The sequence below is a fragment of the Amblyomma mixtum genome, chromosome 4 (assembly GCF_055824585.1).
Source record: "Amblyomma mixtum isolate Tamu chromosome 4, ASM5582458v1, whole genome shotgun sequence".
Classification (NCBI taxonomy): Eukaryota; Metazoa; Arthropoda; class Arachnida; order Ixodida; family Ixodidae; genus Amblyomma; species Amblyomma mixtum.
This window is the reverse complement of record NC_143015.1, coordinates 74,865,425-74,881,473: the sequence shown is the minus strand read 5'-3', so window position 1 is coordinate 74,881,473 and position 16,049 is coordinate 74,865,425. Positions and strand designations below refer to the sequence as shown.

The window sequence follows — 16,049 nt, the reverse complement described above, 5'->3', positions numbered from 1 at the left end:
ATGTGAAGCTGAAACGATCAGTAGATCAGGACGCAGAAGTGTTAGCACTCCATCTATATTCATAAGCGATGAAAAGCTCGCGTATCTAAGACATTGATCCTGTTCGCACTTGTGATAACATATCATGTTCTGGCGTATAAACGTGCTTCTTGAGAAGAACAAAATTAGTCGGAAGTTAGCGCTCGTGCTTTTCGTCTCTGTTCTGTGTCCTCCTCCTGTTCTGCGCTGCAGCCTATCTGCACTGTACCGCATTACGAGTTAGCGTAGCAGTTACATAGCATCGAAGAAGCTTGAATTTCCAGCGCAGTGATTAGACCGGAAGCATGCTCAAAAGCAGTTGTGAGTGTGAGGCTCCGTTACGTGGCTTATTACCGCTCTGACGACTTAAGGTTGTATGACAAGCGGGATTGCCGCGGATCGAAAGGCGCTTACTGACATATCTGTTGTTAAAGATATCAACCTTATCGTCTGTCTCAATGGCAGACGCAATAGTCACATGACGCTGCGACGCAGTATAATCGAAGACCTTCTAATGTACGCGATTTTAACTGCCGAATTTGCATGCTACACTTCACATGCCTCTTTTCGGTGCTGCGCAGATGCAAATGATTATTTTTTATTGCTTTGCAGTGTTTTGTCATTCCTGAAGATTTGTGCTCAAATCCAGTGAGTATTCACGCCTCTCCTTTTGCCTTGCGCTCCGTGCATTTACTCACTGTGCTTTTACTTTCATATCGGTACATACATACTTGCATTTCCGCTTTTTGCCATCTTCTTTCAAATGGTGTATCAACCTCCAGTTGTCACTGCCCCTTAGCTTGCTGCGTGTCCACTTCTTTTCCTTCTTAACGTGTGTCTGTCGTAACTATGCAGCACCTGAAAACCCTCCCATTCGACTTAATAGATGGGTGACTGGGTTCTCCATTTGTTAGAAATAGTAGCTTCAGGCTTTAAAGAAAGACATCATCTATGCATGGCATGGAAACCCAAGGCTCACTTCATTTCTCTCGACCAACACCAGGGAACCGTACACGAATTGGAAATACTTCCGTATCTTTACGACTTTGGCAAGATCACTCGCAGTTTGATTATAATTGGGCAGAAAAACACAATGGAAAATTTGTGTCAGTAGAGCGAGACCCCTTGTAGTGCGTTGTGGCACCAGTGTGTCCTCGCAAATGTTCTTGTAAATTAAGCATTCTCTGCTGTAACGCACGGGTCTCCCGCTGTAGCAGGAGCATAATATTTCTGACCTCGACGTCACCAGTTTCTTCGGGGGTGTAGAAACGGCTCTTTACTGCGGAACGTTCTGTCACTCCAAACCCGTCATCAAGGTCGAAGAAAAGCGAGTGAATGATGGAATGCGTCAAGCAGCGTAATCAGTAAGGGATCGTTAGCGCACTGCTTATTAGGAAAAGCAGAAGTACCTGAACGCAGCTTTTCATCAATTCACGAAAGACATCAGCCAGACCTAGCAGACCACCTTGCTCAACGAACAGACACGCACGAAAGCGGCGGCGCGTCGAGCAGCCATTTAAAAATGTCCGGCTGGCACCATCGAAAAAAAACGTTACAGCAATGGGGGAATGACAAAGCATTGATGCCTCCTTCACACTCGACGCCTGTCTTTATTTATTTATTTTATTTATTGCAAATACCTCAAGGGCCCTCGGGTGAGGGATTTACACGAGGGCTATACACTTTAAACTGTTTGCCTCTTTTTTTGCCTGTTTTTCTCTCTTCTGACTGTTCGCCTCTTTTTACTTTTTCCAATTTTGACGTCTGCCGCTGTTTTCACGTCCTCGCACTATATGCACGTCCGAGGCTATTTTGACGTCTGAATGGCGTTTTGGCCACCAATTAATCAATCACTCCAGATCAATAAAGTTCGGTGTAACACGACATTTTATCATCCTCTGTCAAGTGGTTGTGTGTTTTTTTTTTCACGCAATTTCGGCTTATAGAGCTGTTTTCACGTCCTCGCACGATATCGACGTCTGATACTATTTTGACCTGTGAGTGGCATTAATTGCGCTGATTAATCAACTAATTACTCCACATCGATCAAATTTTGACGTGCACCATCCTCACATCATCCTCTATCACACGCATTCTTTTTCGCTTAACTCTCACACGAACGTAGAAATCGCTGCCTACATGTTTTGCGGACACGAAATCGCCGACATTGCCAAGCATTGCTTTCGCATTAATAAGCCGTGCCAGTTCTGCGAAGCAATTTACTCAACCTACTCTCGAGTGCGAGTTAAACTGAAGCTGTTTCATTGTAGCTATCGCGATCAGAGTGAGACAAGATGGAGTAACTACCGCACGTGGAATGACCCTTGTAATATCTTCGCAACAAGAATTGCGGCTGATATTTTTGTCCTTCTCAATTCGTAGGACATGCTACTCCCATTCGCTGAAGGCCTGATCACAGTGAGTACCTGATATGCTTGCACATATTAGCCTACATACTCCCCTTTAAAATTAATGCTTGCCGAAATGAGCAGGTTAACAACCAAGCATATAAAGGGTAATAAACATTTGCATGCAAGAAGAGCATACTGCACTCCGACAGCTCCATCTTAGAGCTGGGCTGAAGCCTAGGTCGCTTTTTTTGGGGAGATGAGGCTGGGGCTGTGTTAAGTACTCCGAAATAAAAAGCTTTACCTACAACGCAATTAAAGTACAACCAAGATAAATGAAACAGGAAAAACAATAAAACGCAAGAACCTGCCTTGTTATTTCTTCATGAATCAGCCACAAAACAACAGGGATTGTCGACACAGTTTGGGAATGCGTGAAGTGTGCTATGGAGACTGCATACATATCCTCGCTGTTTGCTATTTCACGAATTTCTGCAAAAGTTCTGGAGACAGTAATCTAATGTGGAAGGAGATTAGTTGCCGATACCTGGCTGATAACTTCTGAATTCTAGAGAGTTTTACTAATGCACGTGTAATTTATCTGCTTTTAAAACGCTATTGGCTGGAAACCCCATCGGTAACCATTGGCATTTAGATATTAACGTTCTTTCGTGTATTTTTTCTTCAGTGTGCAGTCGCAAGAATTTCAGACCTGGAGCTCCCGTCTAAGCTGTACCTTATGGAAGGAATCGTGACACCTGTCCTGGAGAGCTTCGGGTTCGGTAATGTCACATAACCTTTGTGTTGGCTTCTAAAGAAAAAGTTGCGAATCGCGTCTTGGCTTGCTGAACAGCTGGTAGCTACGAGTGTTGTCAATCAAAGATCGGAAGCTAACCGGGGCACTCCTTACACAATCGCCACTATCGTAAACCTGCAGTCGATATCGCGAATCACAGTTTCAAGACCTAACGCATTCATTGTCATCAAAACTGTACTTCTTTCACGAGATCCACGTGAGTAGAACGTTTTAAAATTTGATTGCGACAGTCTTCACCACATTTACCCTGGCGGTGAGCAGAAGAAAATTGGGTTTTATCCGGATTCTGCAAAGGGAAAGTATCGCGCAAACCGAAAGTCTTGCAAGGCGGAAAGCAGAAATACACATGCGCACAGTTGGAATTCAGTATGACCCGCATTTCAATATTACTCGTGTCCGCCTGGCGCGTCAGAGACAACCCCCCCCCCCCCCCCCCCCCCCCCCCCCCCCGTCGGTAGCCTTCAAAAGCCAAGGTCTTCGTTCAGTTTTTGCTTCCATAGCTCAATTCGATAACACGGACAAAACGTAAAGCGATAAACGTAAAACATGTCCAACGCTGTTCAAACATGTGCCAGTAATAAGACTAGAAGTGTAGCTGAAAGATTTATGAGTATTTTCTGTGTATCGCTGAGACTGATTCCTTTCGAGATTGTACAGCCCATGCCCTTTTAAAACTCATCCCTCATCAACGACTTTGTTCCGAGAGGACAGAGGTCGCCATTCGTTGAGACTATGCCCCTCTCAAGCACAATGAGCGCGTATTGTCATTGTGACATGAAACAAAACGCATCATTGCGCAGAGCGAGTTTATGTGAAAGAACTCAGCGTCACTGGTGACAGGAGCCTTGAGATGACGGGGGCGGCATTCGAATTTCCGCAACTTTGGACATGCGGCTGGAATATGCTGGCAGCGAACGGATAACACCGAGATTTTAAACAACGATAAGGTTTGCTACGCCCATTTACAAAGCGCAAAGACGGCTACAAAGAAGGCATTGGTTGCAGGGTTGCCGATCATTTTGTTTTTATAGTTGGCACAGCAATCTTAGCTCAAAGATTGCGGCAAAAGATGGTTTGGTTTATGGGGTTTAACGTCCCAAAGCGACTAAGGCTATGAGAGACGCCGTAGTGGAGGGCTCCGGAAATTTCGACCACCTGGGGTTCTTTAACGTGCACTGACATCGCACAGTACACGGGCCTCTAGAATTTCTCCTCCAAAGAAATTCCAGCCGCCGCGGCCGGGATCGAACCCGCGTCTTTTGGGTCAGCAGCCGAGCACCATAGCCACTGAGCCACCGCGGCGGCGATTGCGGCAAAAGAATTCAATTTCAATCCAATTTCGCTTATTTTCCTTCGTTGACATGAAGATCGAGGAAAAAAGCTGCAAAATTATGCTTGACGTGTTGTCGGCTCCTGAACTGAAAAATAGCAGGCAACAAACAAAGCATAAAAAACATAGAAAGGACAATAGAACTAAACGCACAGGATACAAGCGACAGTTGCGGAATAGCTGACCTATTACACGGGAACGAAAACCAAAAAACCGCACCGTTTAAAGAGGAAAAGCAAAATGAAGCACAGATATCGCACAAGTCACACAGCGGAAAGATTGCAAAAGGGCGAAGTGCGAAAAACAAACCGGTCTACGGCTTGGCATGTCATGCGAGTGCTACCCGGCAAAGAATAAAAAAAAACGAAATAAAACTACACGTTCTTCCGATATCAAACAGAACGACCACTTATCCCAAAACGACGCATTGTACGTGTTTTTTCTCCCATGGGGTTGAAAACAACTTTTGGCTTTTATACGCCAAAAAGAAATTGGTTAGAAAACAGGGAAAAATGTGCTTGTCTCACATAATTACGAAATGGTCGATAAGAATTCAAAAACTTTGTACCCTTATACATTTGAGGGACCTGTCCCTGGTAGCCTGGACAACAGACCGCAATCTTTGTACCTCTCTTTCGTGTGTTCGTAAAGCATGCATATTTTCAGCAGTGATGTTATTTAAAAGACGGAGTTACGTGTTCACTGTGCTACGTGGTTAATATATCGTGCGATAGATTGGTACGTTCTACAGATCGGTGTAAAATGTAACTTGTGGGTTTAACAGCTTGAAGCGGCACTTGGGCTGTGAGGGACACCATAGCAGAGGGCTCTGGATTATTTAGTCGACCTGCGGTTCTTTCACGTGTGCTAATATCGCACAACAAACGGGTGTTTTTCTGTTTCGCCTCCATGGAAACATGTTAGGCACAGCAGGGGTCGAACTCGTGGCCTTGAAACCAGCAGCGGAAAGCCAAAGCCACTGAGCCATCTCGGCGGCTGTGTTCGGGGGCAACTGGAACCACATCATATAGGGATGCAACTAAGGAAAGAAGCGACAAACATCCCTCAAAAGAAGCCACCCGTCAATCGTGTCCACTCTCTGTCATGACGTCGCAGTTAATCGCTAAGCCTTACATTGTAGGTGAATGGGAAGCTGTTCCGTGAAATCGGATTAACTGCGAAGTTGTGACAACTGGTCGGCGCTATTGGCTGGAGCGCCTTCTTTGAAAGGTGTTGGGTGCTTCGTTCTTGAGTTATATCCGACTATAGTACCTAGTACAATACAAGAAGTTGGCTCTGCAACGCAGATTCATCGCATTTTACTGTATTGTTTACTTGTAGCTTGCCGGCGGTTAAATTTATATTGTTCTATTGTTTTCACACCGCTATATTTGCGGAATAAATTATAAGTGTTTCGGTCGTAACCGACACAATTTTTAACGTAGAAACTTCTTTTTAAACTCTATAATTTTTAGCGGTAGCTGTAGTTGTTTCCCAAACTAAGTAGGCGTAGCTTAGGATGACACAAAGAGGGAGTTATTTATGCGCTAGAAGCTTAACATCGCACTAAAGAAAATGGCGGTACCAGCAATCAATACATAGTACAAAAAAAGCATACTGAAAGTGGCATTGCCATGTTTGTCTTAGCCAGCCTGACAGTTAAAATGTACCCATAATACCTCTCTAACGTGTGATATCTCGATCGTTTCCAGACCGAATTAAAGGCCTATAGGTATGCTGATGCATTTCTTGTTGGGTATGAAATAAATACCCTTAGTTTTTACAAATAATTTTTAATAGATAAATAAATGACCAGCGTTGTAATCTAATTAACGTGCTACTTGACTGAGCTATCGTGCCTTCATCTTTGTTCGAAGAGAACAACATTGAGGCGCCTACTGCATACAAAACACATTTATCAGGCATTCTTTAATAATATCAGTAATAGATATTCAAAAGTAAAGGCTTAAGACAAGTTTTTTGGGGAGCGCAAACAGTTCCTCGTATTAAAGACGACTTAACGACGACTGATAGGCGTTACTATTGACATAAGTGGTGCCAAGGTAGGATTCGAGAATTGCCTCAACGGCACCCGGATGCTACAGTTATATAGTTTAGGAAAAATTCGATTCGGAGTAATGCAGCCATAGGGTTGAGAAAAATCTGACAATGCACGTGCAATCACTTTATTTCGCTTGAATACGTATAAAACGCTTTGTTTTGTCTGAGCAATGCTGTGTCTGCTAATTATTGGTAAACTTTCCCAGTGTCTTGCTTGTATTAGCCTAGCCATTGGCGAAAAGCTTTAAGATGACATCTCTCGCTTAGCTGCTGTCAGAGACTGAGTTGACATTTAAACCGTCCCCCAAAATGACATCAAAGTTATTTGTGTTCACAAAATTAAAAAAGAAAACATGTGCCCGAAAGAAAAGCATTCTACAATAGGCCATTAGGCAGCGGTATCAATCCGCATCCACAGTGCAGTCGAAATGTACACAAACCATTTCAATAAACGAGTGAACGACGAAAAGGCACTTTATAGTCATAGGTCCGTGAACTCACTCATGAGTGGACTCATCAGAGCTCACTCACGCTCATTTCAAATCGTGATCTGAGTCGTGGTCAGTCCGGTCGAGTTTGCTGTGCACTCGTAATACTTATTACGCTTAAATGAGCCCAGATGAGTCGTGAGTCCAAATGAACGAATGAGTGCACATGAGTTGTGGGTCGAAATGAGTGAGCCCAGGTGAATCATGAGCCGAAATGAGTGAATGAGGCCAAATGAGTCTTGAGTTGAAATGAGTGAGTAAGACTAGGTGAGTCGTTGACCCCTGATGACTAGTGAGTTTTAGTGAGCCAAAGTGAGTTTTAATCCTAAGTAAGTTGGAGTTCATGAGCTGAAATCAGCCCAGGCCTCTGTGAGTGTGAGCCTGAGTGAGCACTCGTGATTCTGGTTGGGTATGGTTATAATACGTCGTTTGTACGAGTGTGCAAACGACCAAAGGAACCAAAACCAAGTCTCTGCATTTTTATTTTGAGTTAAATGTCAACTTTCAACTTTCCAATTTCAATTTCAATGGTGCGTGGTATTCGAAAATTCCCACATGCTGTCCTTTTTTATTCAATGCAGCCCGCCGTAACCGGACAGAAACCAGCCACATCGCGCTCGGAAATAAAAAGCAACGGACAGGCACATTTGAGCATTCTTGGACAAAAATTTTGAATATTGTAAAATTTTAAGGTACTTTTACATAGCGAAGATAATGGTCCATTCCGTTGCATAGCAGAACCTCCTTCCTTTGAAAGTTTTTCAGTCGCTCGCATCCAGCATTTAATTCTGTCATAGAAAACCAATGGAAGAACGCTTTTGATGACAGAAAAAACGTTAATAGTAAAAAAAGCAAGCCTGCCGACGGGATATCTGCGGATATACTGAGTGTTATACTGATGTCTTACAATATATGAAAAAATACCTGTGAAAACTCTTCTCGTTCGAAAATACTTTCGTCCAGGATTTAATGGCAGAGAGAGGCTGGCCAGATGGTTCTTGATAATCACAGAGTGAACAAGAGAGGGAAAGCCTCAGCACCCTGAGGCTTTCCCTCCCTTATTCACTTTGTGGTTGTCCAGGATTTTTGGGTATGACAAAATTGCCCACTATGAACACACCTAGTAAAAGCGTTCAGCAATTTACAACTTTCTCGAATATTTGGTGCCACTGTTAAGCGTTGGAAAAACAAAGCTTCCATGTTATACTAACATCCGACTGCGTTCAGGGAAATGCACACACAAAAATGTGCTCAAGCAACAAGGTTTGGGAGGCTTTATCAAAGTTCTTTTCACATTACACTCAATCTTAAAACGCCCGACGTGTTAGAACTCTTCTGTTGATTCTTTCGTCCTTCACCTTTGTGCGCTGAATATTTCTTTGCAGTGACGACTTTGTAAGACGGGAACAACTTTCAATGTTAAAGGCAGTGCCATTACACATGGTTCTCTAAAATTCAACCACTAACACATTCTAGTAGGAACTCAAACTATACCAGCAGCTTTTCGCAACGTATTTTCTAGCGGCTTTATAACAATAACAAAAAAGCGGAACATGTTAGTTCTGTGAATGTACACACACCTAGTGAAAGTGTAAGGACAGGTGAATGACTGGATGAAGCGTAAAGCATTGTAGATTTCGTTTACCCGCAGCTCCCCCTTTTTGTGCCAGGAGTCATTCTGTAGAGCCCAGTTTAAGCAATACTAGACGACATAGTGGCACTCGAGAAGTCAACTGCTGCAGGTTCAGCCTTTGTTAGAAAATTGCAGCTCAAGCGGTCACTTACAAGCCCTGGTTGGGGCTCTTTAGCACCCCTTATAATCCTACGAGGTGCATGGATAAGAGTTCCGTTCACCTGTGAGAGGTTTGGAAAGGCGACGATGCAAAATGTAACTCACTGCGCTGTACATAAGGAAACTTGTGCTGGGTATTTTAACGAAAGGTGAAGTTATCGTCCGTTGATTTTTTTTTTTTTTTTGCAGGGACATTTCTGTTGGTTTTGTGGGGCAATGTCTACTGCGCTGAGACCTCCAGACAGGTGTACTATAGCGCACGCGTGGTCTTCGCTGGAAAATCAGTCTACGGGACTACAGACATCCGTGAAATCGCGGCATAAACAACCGGCTTAACGGTTCGTAGGGCGAGCGCCGCCTGACGTCATTACGCACGTTCAGCGATGTGCTTTTCCCGCTGTTAAAAAAAAAAGAGCAGTGCTATTCAACCTCACCTGTGAGAAAAAAGTACACATCAGAAGGCAGGCGCTTTGACGACCACTTAGAAAAGTAGTACTATTAAGTTTTAAGGTCGAGAGAGCTGCGACTGCGCAAAAGGGACACAGTCGTGAGAAATGTGATAGAGAACAAGCTTTTTGCATGAAATTGGGAATTTTCTGGTTATTTTTCCTCCATATTTGAGTATGCTTTTTGGATATTGCACACCAGGAAGAAAACTAGATAGAAGACAAAAAAAAAACGGCTTGTCACACATAATTATGGCGTAATGAATGAATGAACGCTCGAGCTTTGTTCTCTATCATGTTGCTCATGGCATGGCCACAATGACAGCGCAATCATTATATGCTCCACTTCTGAGCGAAGGCTGTGAGGTTTAGCGTGCGTTTTTAATCATGCACAATTCTTGATTCACTGTAAACCATTGTAGCTGTTCACTTCATGCACCCGCCGCGGTGGCTCAGTGGTTACGGCGCTCGGCTGCTGACCCGAAAGACGCGGGTTCGATCCCGGCCGCGGCGGCTGAATTTCGATGAAGGCGAAATTCTAGAGGCCCGTGTGCTGTACGATGTCAGTGCTCGTTAAAGAACCCCAGGTGGTCGAAATTTCCGGAGCCCTTCACTACGGCGTCCCTCATAGCCTGAGTTGCTTCGGGGCATTGAACCCCAATAAACCAATAAACCAACCATTGTTCACTTCATGCCAAGTAAAAAGACAAAAGAGCTATAAAATTCCATTTCACTTACAGTTTTACACTCGTTAAAATCTCTTAAGAAATTATTGTTAAGAATATCTACATGCGACAGAATAAATTACTTCCCAATTTCATTTAGCAGGTCTGACTACACCAAGAAGAGCGCGGTTAGGTTGCAGTATGCTTGCTTTTACACGTATACTCAGACTGAATGAACTTTTTACGACATTATTCTGCTCCCGAGAACTTGACTTCTCCGTGAGAAATGCGTGCATTTTTCTGAATTGCGAGGTGCAAGCAAAAGCTAAAGCTAAAGCTGATGCTTGAGCGTTATGCTCGACGGCCGCTCCGAGAATGAGTTTTACTCCTCGCATCGTTTCTCTAAAAGCTCTGCCAATGCACATCAGAAGCTGTATCGTTTGGGCTCCCGCTCACATGGGCCTTGAGGGAAATGAGGCAGCTGACGCCGCCGCCCGCGCGCTCTCTCACCGGACATTCCCCTCCGACCCTGACGATCAGGAACTCGAATTTATTCCAGCTTACACCTTCAAAGACATCGTTTTACTCTATCAATCTGGCCATGGTCTTTATCCCCGCCCGTGTAAAGGTCTGTCAAAGGCGGAGGAGCGGCTTCTGCTCCGCCTGTATACTAATACTTTGCTGTGCCCGGCAGCTCTGAAACACTTCGACCCTTCTTTCTCGGGCAGCTGTGCGCACTGTGCGGAGAAGTCTTCGGACATCTACCACATGGTGTGGGCCTGCCCCTCCAACCCTGCTATCCCCCCTCACCCCAACCCAACCCGGGAGGACTGGGAGGCGACCCTGCTCGGCTGCTCTGACCTGCAGGCCCAACGGGCCTTGGTCGCGCGAGCCTGGGCGGCGGCCGATGCCACTGGGGTCCCGAACTAGGGACCTCCACCTAGTATTTGCAAGGGCTGGCCCCCTCTGGGTCAGCTCATGCATAACCTCCTGTATTATACCTGTACATAAATGTTTTCCACCACCACCACCTCTCAGGACGCTGGCATTTGTGGTTTCAATTTCAAGCGCATCGCAGGATTGTACCAAACAGAACACTGCAGTCAGATACCCTCACTTAGGATGCGTTAGGTTTAGGTGTTGTTTCCCAATAAAGAGTCCTGCCGCTGCCTGATATAATTGTAAAAATTTAATTTTACTCTATTTCTTTTTATTTTGTTCCTTTGTGATTGGCTGAAGCGTAGTCTTCCCCTCATTCATATTTTCAGCATTGGCTGAAGTCCTGTAATGGCGATTGTTTCGCATCGTATTAGCGAATCCATAGTGAGTACCAGACACAACTTGATAACAGTGGTAACCGTGTCTGATTTATAGGGCAACTACAGCACTTATTGAGAATTTCGCGATATTCAAGGATTCAAGTCTTGTAGGCTGTAGCTAAAGCATGCGAAGAGTTTTTGCACTAGCATTTAAAACAGTGACGTAATCGACTATTGAATTTTGCGCTTCTACTCAACGCACTAGATGAGTGCAGGGAAATTCAGCATGACGTCACGGAAGGTATGGTGGCAATTTACCGCTGTCCCTGCCCTGACTCGTTAGACGCTGCCAAAGAACTCTCGGCAGGCTTTGACTTCGGTGGCGTTTGTTTTTTCCTTCAAAGCAGGCGTTTCTGCGTTGGCAATGTACCGATACCTTCAATGACGTCATCATGCGCTGCGCTGCGGAGAAGCTTGAAGGGCGTCCAGATTTTAATCACCGATTACTTCACTATTTCAAGTGCTTGCCCAAGAAGACTTCGCGTGCTTTACCTGGAAGTTTCACACATTCGACCCTCTTAAGCCCGTTGATTTCTAAAACCTATGCAGTTTCCCTTTAAAGCCAGGAATATAATTTTTCTTGTTTTGTTCAGGCACGCTGGTCAAGGCTTTATTCGGCATCTGCAAAGCTGTTGGCGGTGTGACGGACACGTTGGACACCCTCACTCTGGGTATCGCAAGCTCCGTCTTGAATCCGGTGAAGCAGGCCACTTCTTTCTTGCCCATTCCCGACTGCTCAGCCAGCAGCATAAAGGGGACTGTGAAATGCGGCAAATCCATTTCTCTGACTGTGCCCAGCTCAATCAAGCAGGTAAAAACAGCATTCTGCGTCAACTCTGCTTGTTTTGTATTGTTGGCCTTTCTGCAGCTTTTCAAGGAGCTCTCTCACTGCAGTAGGAACATATGGAGTCGCACTAACATCTGACAATGCTTGCAAGGCATAGAGTAACAATATCTGCCGGGCTAGGGCAGCGCTCTTTACTATCTTCTTCTTCCTGTGTTGTGTTCGCGCTGCTGATAGATAAGGCCAAGGGCGTCCGCAGAATTTTTTGCAAGGGGGGGCCCCATTGGCTGTTGGCGCCGGAGGGGGGGGGGGGTTATGTTCGTAGCAAAAAGGCACTATTTGCGGAGTAAATTTATTTATTTATAAATAAATAAAATAAATAAGTAAAATACACACATGAAAGAAAACTTACAAACAGCAAATTAAAGCGTGGCTAGGAGAGATACATTTGAGTTTATCAACGAAGAAACGATTAAAATTAATAAAAATGCAAAAAGATACTATCACTTCGTGGAGAAGAGTGCTCAGTCTTGCTGCATACGGGTTCTCGACACACCCGGATTGATGACCAGCACACAGCACAATATGTTCACAAACACGCAACGACAGTCAGTCAGTAAACAGCAACTGTAGACGCCTCGGATTTTTCTGGGTGAATTGCGTGATGACACGGGTGATAAATTCATTCCTGTGCTTCATTACACGCTCTCGGTGCACACTCATCATACAAAGGCCGTCCAGTCTGTCGTTTGTCATCGCTGAGCGTAGCCACGTTTTCCCTCTCCTCATTGTACTGAAGGAGCGTTCGACCGTACAGGTAGTAACTGGCAAAGCCAGAGCCACCTCAATGGCTTTTGCAACACCAGGGAAGAATGTCTTGGCCTGATGTAGAAGCTCGCAGTAAGTTATTTCTGATGGGTCCCCAGTTTTGTTGCACCACATCTCGTACCAAGAGATGGCCTCTTCCTTGAAGTTGTCGATGCCGTAAAAGCACTGGAGTTCTTCGGCGAGAACAGCGAACTCAACACGGCTCAAGTGCTTCATTTTTGATGGATGCAGCTGGAGAAGTTTGAAGCTCCTCTCATTGCTTTCAGAAAAGCGCCGAGCTAAAGAAGCAGTGAGGGAGTCCAAGTACGGCACATATATTGCCACACGGTAGTGTTCCTCCGGCGACTGAATCCCGTAGTTGTCTCGGTGGGCCTGACGAGAGACTTGTCTTGGCACAGATATCACCACATTTAAGTGATTGGCTGCCTCCCTTGCTGCATTCATGATGTTAGAGAACTCCTCTACAGCGTTCGTCCGGTGGCCGCGAAAAATACGTTGCAGCTCAGTGATGTGGTCATGCACAGAATGGAAGTCCATGGATACACCTTGCAGAATGTTCGTAACTGGTTCGAGCCGAGCGCTGTACTTCGCTACAATATGCAAGCAGACGATGAAAGATGAGCTTGTTGTTGCGCAGTAGAGGATGTGAGCTCGTTGTCTAGTTGCAGCGTTCGAGCATGATTCCGTGGACGCGAGCTCCTCGAGTGCTTCGACTATGGCCACGTAATGCTGAGAGAAGATCCTAATAGACTTATATTTTGCAGACCATCTTGTCTCACACAGCATCGGAATGTTCGGCACCAATTTTCTCCGGAGTACGCTCTCACGGAAGAAGTTTATGGTTTGTTTGATTATGCCAATTGTGTTTCGAATTTCAGAGACGTCGTTCAGATCGTTGATGACGAGATTTAGTTTGTGACTTGCACAGTGGAAAGTAGTGCCTTCGGGAACTGTTTTTGTATAATTTTGTTCACTCCAGCTTCTTTTCCAGCCATTGTAGAGCATCCATCGTACCCCTGTCCAACGAGGTTCGAAAGAATCAGCCCGACATTCGTCAAAAACTTCAAGATTGCCGCGGCGATGCAAGCAGAGTTTAATTGCTCCAGCTCTACAAATCCCAAAAACTGCTCTCGAACGCACACTTCGGCTCCCGCCTTGTCAAATAAAGCGAACGCCTATAGACATCTGCTCTTTTCCTGAAATATCTGCAGTTTCGTCAGCAAGAACGGAAAAAGCAAACGCTTTGTTAGCTTCGGTAACTATCTGCTCTTTCAGGATGTCGCCACAGATTGTGATGATCTCGTTCTGGACGCGGACAGAAGTGTACTTGGCATTGCCAGCAGAAGAAGCGAAGTGCTCCTGAAGTAGAGTATCTCCAGCTTCTACACGAAAGTCAAGCAGATCATTGAAGACTCCACTATCGGACTGCTTGCCGCGAATTGGCAAGTCATGCGTCGCGCAAAAGACAATGGTGGAAACTATTGGAAATAGTTTCTCACGGTTCCTTTCAACTTGCGCGTGCAGTGCTCTGTTCAGCTGCTCTACAACGGGTAGCTGCTTGCCTTTCATCGCATCCATAAAGTTCTGTGAGGCCGTCATTGCCTCCTGGTGCCATTGGGATTTTACGTGATCCCTGCACGCCTCGTGCATTTTTCTGTAGTTACTGAAAGCGCGCACGATAAAACTTCCTTGAGTACCCCGGTGAACACGTGGAGGAAAAATGACGCAAAAACGACAAATAGCGCCTTTCGCTGTCGCTGAGTACGCAAGCCAGGGGGCGTAATCTCCCAGCCATTGATGTCGAAAAGGCCTCTTTCCAGGTGTTACATCCTTCTTAAAATCGTATGTAACATTTGGCGACCATGGCTTAGTAAGAAGACGTAACTTCAACAAGTCCGGTATGCCAGTGAGTTTAGCTTTGCCTAGAAACTCTCCTAAGTGATATTCTTGAGGCAAGTTATTTGTTTTCTTGATGTTGTCTCCGGACTTCGATCCCAAGCAAGGAGAAAGGGAATCGTCTCGGCTTACTGCGTGAGCGGAGCTCGCTGGTGAAGTTCCTTCCATGGAGACGACGACGTCGGCTACTGTCCGGTGATGAAAGGTTGCATCGCTCTGGTCAAATCCGGACTTAAATCCCAAGAAAGGAGAAATGGAATCATCTCGGCCTGCTGCATTACCTGAACTCACTGTTGACAGAGTCCCTTCCATGGAGTCGACGACATCAGCTACTGTCCGGTGATAAAAGCTTGCATAACTCTGTTCAAATGCTACACCGTTGTCACATATCACACCAGAATCTGCAGGGGCGCATTTGGATAACGCTTCGTCAGACAACCGCTGACGCTTGAAGAAGCGCCGAATGTCCATCATTCGGAACCGCGCGAGACAAAGCTGGCTATGGAGTTCTTCGGGGTTGGTAGTGTTAAAAATATATACACATTGATTGAAAAAACGGTTGAATGCGTACGTTGAAAACAAAAAATGACTATATATACAACGAAAACTTATTTACAAGATAAATGCACGCTCGCAGCTTCATACGCCTCGCTCCATCTTGCTCGCGCAACCGCACAGTCGAGTATTTGCACACACACTACTCGCCGCTCGTCGTTTTCTCGTCCGCTGTCTTGATTGTTCTCAGCTTCGTTGACAACCGGCCACTAAAAATACCGAAGCACAAACACAGAGGCGCGCACACATGCAAGGGCCTACTTGCCGCAGTATCCCCGAATACGCACTTTGGGGGTGAAAGGAACGCCTCGTGACTTCCGAGGGGAAGGGACACTCGCCACTCCGGTCGGAAAATTTGTTTTGTGTGTTTTTATGGGGTTCAGAGCCCCAAAACGACTCAGGCTATGAGGGACGGAGTAGTACAGAGTTCCGGATAATGTCGACCACCTGGGTCTCTTTACCATGCACTGACATCGCACAGTACATGGGCGCTGTTGGGATTTGTGGCCCAGCCAGAGGTGACAGGCGAGCCAGGCGAGCCAGGCAGGCGCCATCGGGCTGCCTTGACCAAAGGCGCTGGTTTCCGGAGAAGATGCAAGGAACGCTGGTGTGGGGGCGCCTCTGGAGACTGCGTCGCCGTGAATAAAAGCAACTGCTAATCCCCTTTGCCGAAGATTCTGAAAGCGGCGCTTCTACCGAACT

General features: G+C 45.6%; 1 protein-coding gene across 1 annotated transcript in view; it reads left to right on the top strand.

The window, feature by feature from the left end:
• LOC149347052 (uncharacterized) overlaps positions 1-16,049 on the top strand; it is a 58,055-nt gene that overhangs the window by 26,182 nt on the left and 15,824 nt on the right. The window contains exons 3-6 of the mRNA XM_089541474.1: positions 631-666; positions 2,401-2,436; positions 3,055-3,148; positions 11,878-12,095. Coding sequence (XP_089397600.1) covers positions 631-666; positions 2,401-2,436; positions 3,055-3,148; positions 11,878-12,095 — 384 coding nt within the window. The remainder of the gene's footprint in view (positions 1-630; positions 667-2,400; positions 2,437-3,054; positions 3,149-11,877; positions 12,096-16,049) is intronic.